General features: G+C 42.8%; 1 protein-coding gene across 1 annotated transcript in view; it reads right to left on the bottom strand.

Annotated features, from left to right (window-relative positions):
• The window catches only part of SPTLC3 (serine palmitoyltransferase long chain base subunit 3), a 133,181-nt gene that overhangs the window by 44,122 nt on the left and 77,375 nt on the right, over positions 1-11,684 (bottom strand). The window contains exons 8-9 of the mRNA XM_055090661.1: positions 9,027-9,132; positions 167-386 (exon numbers count right to left, since the gene is read on the bottom strand). Coding sequence (XP_054946636.1) covers positions 167-386; positions 9,027-9,132 — 326 coding nt within the window. The remainder of the gene's footprint in view (positions 1-166; positions 387-9,026; positions 9,133-11,684) is intronic.

The following is an 11,684-nucleotide window of genomic DNA, read 5'->3' as shown; positions in this document are numbered from 1 at the left end:
AGCGGCCATGGCTCACGGGCCCAGCCGCTCCGCGGCATGTGGGATCTTCCCGGACCGGGGCACGAACCCGCGTCCCCTGCATCGGCAGGCGGATTCTCAACCACTGCGCCACCAGGGAAGCCCCGGCACTCAGGTTTTAAACAGACAAAAGGAATCTGTCTCTTACCTTCCTTCCAGCTATGTAACCTCCCGAGGCGCCAAAGCTTTTGGTGAATGTGCCCATAAATACATCAATATCTCTGGGGTCCATAGCAAAGAACTCCATCACACCCCGGCCAGTCGGGCCCACGGACCCAATACTGTGAGCTTCATCTACGTAGAGGTAAGCCTTGTATTTCTTCTTTAGAGCCACGATCTGGGACAGACGCACGATGGAACCTTCCATGCTAGGGCATAAGAAGAAATGCTCGTCACCCATGTGTACCCTCCGGGGAAGCTCTGTGTCACTCTACCTTTCAGTACTTCTCAGACAGCCTGCCCTGACACCAGACAGGGATGAGAGGGACATACCATTCCTTTCTTCTTAAGGCATATTTTATTTGGTGGAGACAACCCTCTCAATCTTGTAAGGCTGCTCTGGCATTATTTCACTTGGGGAAAAAAAATAATTTACGTTCAGTGGATTTAAGTGCTTTGAGTTGTTATAGCTAATTCCCAAGTAAACAGCTCACTGCATTGTTGATCAATTTATCAATATTAGTAAAGCCGACTAGCATAACTAGACTGACCATGTCGGATTCTAGGTATTTTGCTAGTTTTAATTAAATTGCTCTATGTTGATGTATCTTCATCAGCCTGCTACTGTCTACTTGGCCAGTTCTGTCTGACCTAAACTCAGTGCTTGAATTGCCAAAGATTAAAAGAAGGAATTAAAAACACCCAAAAGAACTTTAAGACATTATAAATTTATTAAAGCATGGGAGAAAGTCCTTAGGGTCTCCTGTTCAGTCCTCACTGAACTCAAAGGCTTATTAGAGGCTTCTGGTGGTGTCCCTTCTTTTCTTTTAGGGCAATGGTTCTCAATCTTGAGTGAACATCAGAATCCCTTGAATGGTTTGTTACAACACAGATTGCTGGGTCCCACCCCCAGAGTTTCTGATTTAGTAGGTCTGGTATGGGCTTCGAATTTGCATTTCTACCAAGCTCCTGGGAGATTCCCCTACTGCTAGTTGGAGACAGCACTCTGAGAACCACTGCTATAGATCAACTTTTGTTTTAGCCCCAAGTGCTTAATTTTTCATGGTATTATTGTAATTTGGTAAATTTACACGGTATTTTAAATTGCAAAAACACTTCTAGTCCTCCAGCAAAGGGAAAGACAGGAAGTAAATAAGTAAGTGAAATGAACATTGATATTTACATGGCACCTCTTGGAACCCAATGGATTTAGAAGAACTCTTGTCTTTAATCAGTTCTCAGAACACTTCTTAAGCTGTGTCCACAGCTCACACAGTTTTGACTGCACTGACAGGCCAGTTCTATGAAAACACACAGACTCACACCCTCACCCCCATGAAGGAGCTTGTCAAACAGTTCAAGCAACCCATCAATTTAGTTCAAGAACTAGTCAATTGACACAAACAGAGTTGAACTTCTCCCTTCTTCTTAATTAGTTTATGTATTTATTTAATGTATTAAAAAATAATTTAAGTGTTAGGTCGATTCAGTCAAAACAGTCCAGCTGTTATGTAGTTACCCAGACCAACAGGTGTTGGACGCTTTTTCTTTTTTTTTAAAGGACTTTATTTTTCAGAGCAGTTTTAGGTTCACAGTAAAATTGAGTAGAGGGTACAGAGATTTCCCATATACCCCCGCCTGACATATGCATACCCTCACCCATTATCAACATCACCCGCCAAAGTGGTACATTTGTTTCAACTGATTAACCTACATTGGTGCATCATCATCTAAAGCCCATAGTTTATATTAGGGTTCACTCTTGGCATTGTATGTGAAACCAAGCAGGACCCTGTGGGGCTCCTGGGCACAAAAGCCTTCTGTCCCCTGTTTCTTATTTGTAGGAAATAGGTTTCAGCTTTCATGACCTTCCCTGAGTTCCAAAGGGCAGGTTCAAACAGTTGCTAATCAGGGAAGAGAAGGGATGCAGAGACAAGGGAAGAGCAGTCAAGAAACAATAGTGTGGCCTTGGGTCAGGGTCCTAGTTCTGCCTCAAGGGATACACATAACAATATCTTTGAGCTCTTCTCATTATTTATCCATTTGCCAACTGAAGGACATTTTGGTTGCTTCCAAGTTTTGGCAGAACTAAAACCCTCAACAAATGGAGGATGTTAACTACTTGATGAAGCACTCTTCATTCCAGAGAGGTCAATTTGATCACCTCCAGAACCACAGAAGCTCATCAAAAGACCACCAGAGGCTAGATTAAAGGAATGCAGGCCCTGCACACACCCTGATCCTTATCAGCAACTCCATCCTTGAACCATTGTTATAAAACTCCTCACCAAATCCCCCCAGGTTGGGACACACAGTTTTGAGGGCATTAGCCCCTGTGTCCCCCTTTGTCAGGCAAAGCAATAAAGTTATTCCTTTCTACTTCACCCAAAACTCTGTCTCCAAGATTTGATTTGGTATTGGTGCACAGAGGCTGAGTTTTGGCATCATACGTTCTATGGGTTTGGACGAATGCATAATGACACGTATCCATCATTATAGTATCACACAAACTACTTTCACTGCCCTAAAAATCCACTGTGCTTACCTACTTATCCCTCTCCACACCCAACCCATGGCAACCAGGGATCTTTTTGCTGTTTCTATAGTAATGCCTTTCTCAGAACATTATGTAGATGAAATCATTCACTATGTAACGTTTTCAGATTGGCTTCTTTCACTTAATAATATGCATTTAAGTTTCCTCCACATCTTTTCATGGCTCCTGCTCATTTCTTTTTAGTGCTGAATAAAATTCCATTGTCTGGATGGACCAAAGTTTATTTAGCCATTTGCCGACTGAAGGGCCTTTTGGTGGCTTCCAAGTTTGGGCAATTATAAATAAAGATGCTACAAGCATCTGTGTGCAGGGTTTTGAGTGGACACAAGTTTTCAACTCCTTTGGGTAAATATCAAGGAGCCTGATTGCTGGATTGTATTGTAAGAGCATGCTTGTAAGAAACCACCAATCCGTCATCTAAAGTGGCTGGACCATTTTGCATTCCCACCAGCAGTGAATGAGAGCTCCGGGTTACTGCACATTCTCGCCAGCGTTTACTGTTGACAGTGTCCCAGATTGTGAGCTTCTAACAGGTGTGTAGTGGTATCTCATTGTTTTAATTTGTATTTTCCCGGATGGCATATGATGCGGAGCATCTTTTCACATGCTTATTTCCATCTGTAAATCTTTGGTGAGGTATCTGTTAAGGTCTTTGGCCCATTGTTTAACCCGGCTGTTTGTTTTCTTATTGTTGAGTTCTAAGAGTTTTTTGTATCTTTTAGATAATGATGCTTTATCAAATGTATCTTTTGCAAATATTTTCTCCCAGTCTGTGGCATGTCTTTCTAATGCTCTTGGCATTGTCTTGCAGAGCAAAAGTTCTTAATTTTAATGAAGTCCAGCTTATTACATTTGTGCTTTTTACAAGGTCATTCTGAAAGGCTGTTTTCAGATTTTAATGACATGAAGACCAAATAGATTCATTTTCTCTTATAGAAGTTTGTAAGTTAATTCCAGTATTTTCTTAGAGTAATTGCTTGTTAAAGTTGTTTCCATTGAAGGGGAGGAGGTCCAGCCAGCTGACTGCCTAAGCTGAGATGGTAGCCACACCACTTACTAACTGAGGACTTGGGCAACTTATTTGCTGTTCTTTGCCTCAGTTTCCTCGGATATAAAATAAGCATGATGATGGCACACTGCTCATAAGGCCTTTATAAGAATGACTAGAAATAATTCTTGTAAAGTGTCTGACATATAATGAGCACCCATTGGCTTGTTTTTGTTCTCAGGTGGAGCTTAGGAGGAAATGGTAGCAACGAGGCCTAATTTGAGAAATTGGGAGCCCTTGACAATGCTCTGTGCTGAATTTTCCAGGAAGAAAGCATATGGGTGTCATACATAATAAATGGCTGTATGCCCTCAAAATTCTAGAACCTTCTCATCTTTTAAAATGTTCTAAATTGGTAACACAAACATGCTAAAAGCCTGACATGTCACAAATAGCCATTCTTTGTTCTGGAACTGAGTTTGGCAGGAACCGGAGTTAATGTTGAACAGTTTGCAGACACTCCGGGCAGCTAATTAGCCATCTTTGCTTGGGCCGATCTAGCTGATGTTAGGAGCCTGCTCACCTGGTTTATATTTCTTCCTCGAAGATTAATGACTCCACAATACTGCTGATTTCAGGAGTTAATGTAGTGCACACATGAATCCTAGAGGGAATTCAGTTTTCATAAAGAGCTATATTTACCCACACTAAGTTTTCATTCTCTCAATGTGACCAAATTTGAATTGAACCTTTCCCTGTAGTGGGACATTGAGTTTGGTGTTTACATGAAAAGGCTATCTATGTTATTGCTGCAAATTGCTGTCAAAGAACACTGTGCCAGAAACGATTTTAAAAAAACCAAACAAACCCAAGAACAGTGTTTTATTCTTTCTTCCTGAGTGGAAGGTTGTGTTTTCTTTTGACTTGAATAGAAAAAAAACAACTAAACTACAACTGTAGGTAAAGATAATTCCACCAGTTAATCTGAAGTTCTGGGCAGGGACTTGAATGATTATTAAACCAGCAAGTCAGTGAATAATTTCTTTATATCTTTTCTATTACATAATGTATTAGCTAAGTGACAAGACTCCTTTTTGAAATCTCGCTCTCACCACCTTCTCCTCCACCTATAAACCATATTACCCACTGGCAGGATTGGGATTTAAACCACTGGTTTGCCAACTTACATGGTGGAAAAATCTCCTTGGTGGGCCTTGAGTACAATCCAAGGGGAGAAAGGAAGGTGGAAAGAAAGGGGAAAAAAGGAACTAAGCTTAATTAAAAATAAAGTAACTACTGTTTTCTTTTTCTTTGTCTTTGTTTAAACCACAGAGATATAGGTGAGAGTTTACCACTGAAGATCTCAGTCCTTAAACTTACATTATTCTGGGCAGGAGAATGGCTTTCATTCTTAGAGAAAATGGCATTCTGAGATTTCAACATTTGTTTATATGTGTATTTTTGGAAAAGGTTGGACAGTATTTCTTGATTAATTTTATTTTGAAAGTTTGGGCTCCAGCTATGCTAGTTTATATCCCCAGTTATTTGGGACCTCTCTCCCCATCTCTAGTGTATTTTTGAATAATTTGGAGATTTTTCGACCACCGTGAATCAACCACTAGGCTTCTCAGAGACACAAAACTAGAAGACTGTGACTTTAAAACAATACTTAAAAGAAAATGCAGGTGAGAACACTAAAATAATACTATTGTACTTCTAAACCCCAAATCATGGAATCATGGAACTCTACACTTCAAGTTTCAATCTCCCGATTTTACCGATGAAGAAACCGAGCCCTAGACAGGTTGATGGTGAAAGTCAAATGGATGACCTTGCATTTTCCACATTTACTTCATTGGATGTGGACACATGGGCTGATTCTTCTGTTTACATTGGGTCTCTGTCCCAGCAGGGCCACCTGGTTTGAATCCCAGCTCTGATTTATCTCAGTTATCTGCCCAGGGGCAAGTTATCTAGGTCTTGGAACCTGAGTGTCTTCATCCTCACAATAAACTTAGGAGTACTGGAGGCACTTACCCAAGATAGCACATGTGAAATGTTTAGCAATAACACATGATAAATGTGAACCCTGTCCTCTGACACCCATCCTTCAAGAGTCAAACAGCTTCGCCATGCGGATGGCTTATTGTTTTCTGGGTTGCAACTTCCTCAACGGAAAATAAATTTGATGATGAAGACAGCTACCCTTGGTTGTGGGTTTACTATGCGCTGGGCTTCTCGAAGCACTAGCTTATGTGATCTCATTTAATTCTTACAAAAGAACCCTATGAAGGGCACATAGTTATAGGCAGCAACACAGGAGCTACACCCATGTCCCAGGCCTCCCTCCAAATCCTGACTCCCCTATAGTCTATATAAAAATATTAATACATACATGATCTATGGATGATGATATTATTATTGCTACTATTATTATTATTATCATAACTGCTTTTGTGGAGTTTACTGACTTCTTGGATTTGGTATCTAGCCTTTCCTACCTTGATACCTACCTGAAACTGTCTTATTTGGCTGACTGCTCTTTTTTGGAGTCTTGAAGAAATTGATTTATGTGAGCTGTCTGTGGTAGGGAGACTTTACCCATGGGCGCAAACCACAGCCAGAGATAAGAAAGATCTGGGAGTGAAACTCTAAGGAGGTTTTGTGTGGATTCTAACAAGGTATACAACCATAATACATCTCTGGAAAGTAGAAGTACATTTGTGAACTACTGGTTTCACATTCATAACCCTGGCCCTTTGGAAAATCTTGTGGGAAATAATTTCATTTTCTGGTGAGAGCAGCAAATGAAAACATCCATATGTTCCAGAACTCTACTCTAGGCTAGTCTTATTTTACAGACGAGGAAACTGAGGTCCCAGGAGGTACTGAGGCCTGTTTAAGAAGGATCCTGTTTCCTATCTATGAATGAGTGCCTTTAGGTCACAGTCTCATTTAAAGACAAGATTCCTGTGCAGGTGAGAAAAAAGGAACATCTCTGAGAAGGCAAGTCCATGGACAGTGGAGACTTCTCCCTGTATACATGTCGGATTGATGGAGCTGCTGTGGTAGATTGCTTCCGAAGATGGTTGCCTGTAAGTCTTCCCCTCCCTGTATACACAAGCCAATCCTCCCATCAAAAGGTGGGGTCTGTTTCTCCTCTCCTTGAATCTGGGCTAGACTCGTGTCATGCTTTGACCAATAGAATATGGCATAGTGATGTTGTACCAGTTCTGGGCCCAGCCCTTAAAAGGCTGGCAACTTCTGCTTTCATTCTCTTGGAAGCCAGCCACCATGTTGTAAGGAAGCTCTAGCTAGAATGCTGAATGAGAAAAACCTACAGATAGAGAAAGCACCCCAGAGAAGAGGAGAGAATAAGGCACCTCAGTCAACAGCCAGTACCAAGAGCCCACATGTGTGAGTGAGGTCATTTTGGATGTTCCAGCCCCAGCCAAACACCCCATTGAAAGAAGCCGCATGAATGACCCCAATAAATGTCACATGGAGCAGAGCTGCCCAGTTGGTCCAGACAACCCACGGTAGCGTGGGAAATAATAACTCATTGCTGTGTAAGCCACTGTGCTTTGAGGTGGCTCATTTCACAGCAGTAGGTCACTGGGCGGTCACCATTGCTAGTGAACCCTAAGCTGTAGTTTGTTGCCACCCTGTTTTGGAGCTGAAGTCCACACCTGGCTCCCCTATCCTCCTGATATCATGGTAGGACCCAGGCCCAGCATAGCCATTAGCAGAGGGGTTTCTTTGTATAACTGATGGGAATATTTGACAGTGAAACGCTGGTGGTCCACTTAATTTCAGCCATGATCAAAGTACTTAGAACACAACTTCTCTTTAGTGAAGCCAAGTTCTGTTTATTTGCAGTTGGGTTCTGTTTACTCTGGTTAAAGGAGATGCCCGTCTGCTCTTGCTCTGCTGATCTGTGCTCCCACCAGTCCAGACTTGACTGACAGGTGTTTAGATAAGGTCTCCCCTCCCAGGCTGGCATCTGGCACAGATCACACAGGGAGAAAGACCCGTGCTTGAGGTTATGACAGCCCAGAGTCAAGATGAGATTATTTCCTAAAAGTAACAAGTTCAGGGCCAGTGAGTGGTTACATTATTCCACAGCAGGGTTTCCCAAACTCGGCACTGTTGACATTTTGAGCCGGATAATTCTCCATTGTAGGGGACTATCCTGTGCATTGTAGGAGGTTTAGCAGCATCCCTGGCCTCTGCCCACCAGATGCCAGCAGTACTTGACTGCAGTTGTGACAACTGAAAATTGCCGAATGTGCTTGTGTGGTGCCCCCAGGGACGGATTCCATTAGCTGCGGCGGGGCGGGGGTGGGGGGGTGGGGGGGGGTGGGCGGAGGCTGCTCCTGATCTCAAGCCTCCTTTGCAGCCACACTTCCCCTTGTTGGGAAGTTAAGCTCTCATTCCCTTCCTTTTAATCTTGTTCACTTTCCCGTAATTAATCCATAGGAAACATTACCCTTGCTTCTTCTAACATTCAGATTGAAAATTGATTTAGGAGTGAGTAACTCTGAAGTAATGTTTCCTTGACTCATGGACTAGGGCCTCCAACAGAAGACAAACTTGGGAGCAGTTTCTACCTTAGTAACGATCATCAATTGAGACATAGAATGAAGCAAATTCAATCACAACCAGCAATATAAAAGTGCAGCTCTGACTGGCTTAGTGGATGTTTTGTCTGCTCAGCCTAAAAGCTGTGGGAAGGCTGAGCATGCCTTCAGGTGCTAAGACCATCTCCCCCTCTTCCCAGCTCTGCATCAAGAATTGTACTCCAGGTTAGTCTTACCTTGAAGAAAATGTGCAGGCTTTTTGTAGTCTGATGCTAACAATTGGCCAAGTTCAGCAAGCCTGGAGTTTGGGTGCACTATTGAGTTAGAGGCAGCTGGGTGCCCACCAGCAGTATCTACTTTCCTGCCTTGGTCATAAAGGCAAAGAGTGTTCTGAGGTTGAATAACCCATCCCCTAAAAGCCTTTGAAACTGTGGAGCAGCCAAAGGTAGTGGAATCAATACAAGTTAGCAATGCTCTGTCAGGATGTTTCTGAAGACACCTTCTTAAGTATGCCAGCCTCCAATGTGCTCCGCCATATGTATAGTCATTGAAAAGACAGGTGACCCAAGACCTGATGGTTCACATTGATAGCTCTGACTCAGGTCCCTTCATAACACCTATATCGAACTCATTTTTCCATTTAACTAGGAGAGGTCAACCTTGCCCCTTCTGTCAGCTCGCTGTGGGCCTCCGTGTGTGAAAAGGTCTCCGGTTATTTACATACCTGTAGATGCCCTCCACTAGGATGAGAATCTTTTTCCAAGCTCTGCGGGTTCGAGGCTGGCCGTAGATTACAGCATCTCTCAGGAGCTTCTCTAGGCTTTGCATGTCTTTAAATAATACACACAAAAAAATTGAGTCATGAGAGGGCTTTTCTTTTCCTCCTTCATTTTCTTTTTGGAGAAGGCAGCAGATATTTTAGGCTCAGGCTCGGACCCGAACTTTCAGAGAGCAAAGTCAAAGTCAGAGAACACCTTGGGGGAGAGACAAGTGTAGTTTTTAGTAAAAGTTAACTCTGATAAGCTGAGTAGTGAGGTTTGTAAAGCCAGCAGAATAAACCTCTAGTGGAGGCACATAGTTTCACAGGCTCTTCAAAGACTGTCCTCACCTGCCTTAGCAGAGATTGCAGCTTTACATTAAATGCCTTTCTTAAAACTTAAGCTTTGTTGCCAGGTGAAAATTAGCCCTGAGGGAATATCATTAACTAACACTCACCAATTGATGGTTTAGCCACCAGCATGGTAGAGTTTAGCTGGGTTTGCACAGAATGGCAGCATTTTGGGCTGGCAGGGGTCTCACTGCCTAAGTTTTGGGAGGTGGGTAAATGGATGTGGTGTGGAGGCCATGTTCTGGTACAAAGCAGTCCTGGTTTCTTTCAAAACTTTAAGGCAGTGTCATTTTTTGTCATTTATCCACCAGTGGGTCTCAGCCTTCAGAGACTGTGAATCATCATTTGGGGAATCAGTAAAAATGTAGATTTCCTGTCTCACTCCTAGAGATTCTGGACCAGTTCGTGTGGGATGGGGTCCACAAGGGTTCATGTTTGGGGTATTGGCACTCCTGGGTCCATCACTCAAAGCCAGACCTATATTTTGAGCTACAAAACTGTTTTCCAACCACATTTTAGACAAAACCACGGTTACCTCAAACTCAGCATTTCCAAGATAGAACTTGTGGCAGATGGCATCATTGGCCCCAATTCCTACACTCCCCCAATTTGAGTCCTTTGACATGTGACCTCAGAGCCCTCCCACTAAAGGAATGGAAGATGTTTCCCTGCCTCTGACTTGGGTTCAGCCAAGTGGCATGCTTTGGCTAATAGAATCCAGGGAAGAGAGAGCAGGTTAGCTCCGCGCCTCAGCCTTAAGACGCTTTACACGTTTCTGCTTTTCCTCTTGTGCTTCTACCAGTAACATGAAAAGAACACTCCCAGGCTAGTCCACAGGTCCTGGGAGGGTCCCAGGAGAGGCTGAGAGACAAGTAGGGCACAGATAGCCCAGCCCACTTGCAGTCACGAGTAAGAAATAAGTGATATTTGTTGGATGCTACTGGGGTTTCAAGGTTGTTTGTTACGGGACTAGCTAAAGAATGCAGCCTCCAAAGGCTGTTCCTGATCTAGTCCCTGGCTATCTTCCTCATATGGTTTCTCAATATTCCCCAGCACACAGCCTCCCATCTCTCTTACATGCTTCTCTGCTCTTGTCTGTCTGGAGAACCTCCACCCACCATGCAAGCCTCCACTCAAACTCTTTTGGCCAATAGAACAGATTTTCTTTCTTCTTTGTGTCCTTGATGACTCATCTATTCTGGATTTAAGCACTCATCACACTGCTCATTATTTGAGTTCATGTCTCTCCTCCAGGGAAGGCAAGGGACCTTATCTTATTCATCCTTTTAGCCCCAGTCCTAATGCACAGTGCTAGAGCTAAAGCGATATGTGATAGTTGAATCACTTGTCTTTTCATGGAAAAGATTGTAGACCAGGAAACAGGAAAGGGAATGACACTTTGGAATCTAAATAGGAATTATGAGAAAGGATAATTGCCTCATGCCTGCAGTAATATTTCTTTAATTAACTGTGTTTTTAGCTTTTTTTAAACAACTTTATTGGAGTATAATTGCTTTACAAAGGTGTGTTAGTTTCTGCTGTATAACAAAGTGAATCAGCTATACGTATACATATATCCCCATATCTCTTCCCTCTTGCGTCTTCCTCCCACCCTCCCTATCCCACCCCTCTAGGTTAAAGACAGGCAGATATATCTTCGGAGTCTTCCGTAAGATGTAGTGTTGTTTTAGTGTCACTACATCACTGACCACTAGATGGCAGCCAAGGAAACAGAAAGCAGCTTTCTTAGTTTGAGAATTTCAGGGATAACAAACGTTCATCTTTAGACATTTTGATTTCGGCTGGGTTCCTAAAATGTTGAAGTAACCTATGTGATTGGGGGAAGCAGCTCCTTTTTCTATAATACACCGCAGGCCTGTTAGTCTCTGAAGGGAAAAAGAGCTGATGAATATAAGTATACCTGCTTACAGAGTTTTTCCTTCTGGGACTTGGAATTTACAAGTTTTTATACAGAAATGACACATGGTGAGTATGACTCCTGTGCCATAGTAATAAAAACAAACCCAGACTCCAGAGAGTGGGCACAGAGGGAGCCGACCTCCACATAACAAAGGCCGCATACGACAAAGCCACAGCAGCCAACGTCGTTCTCAATGGTGAAAAACTGAAAGCATTTTCTCTAAGATCAGGAGCAAGACAAGGATGTCCACTCTCACCACTATTATTCAACATAGTTTGGAAGTCCTAGCCATGGCAATCAGAGAAGAAAGAGAAATAAAAGGAATACAAATTGGAAAAGAAGAAGTAAAACTG

Source organism: Physeter macrocephalus, chromosome 14 (genome assembly GCF_002837175.3).
Source record: "Physeter macrocephalus isolate SW-GA chromosome 14, ASM283717v5, whole genome shotgun sequence".
Lineage (NCBI taxonomy): Eukaryota > Metazoa > Chordata > Mammalia > Artiodactyla > Physeteridae > Physeter > Physeter macrocephalus.
This window is presented reverse-complemented; position numbering and strand designations above follow the sequence as displayed.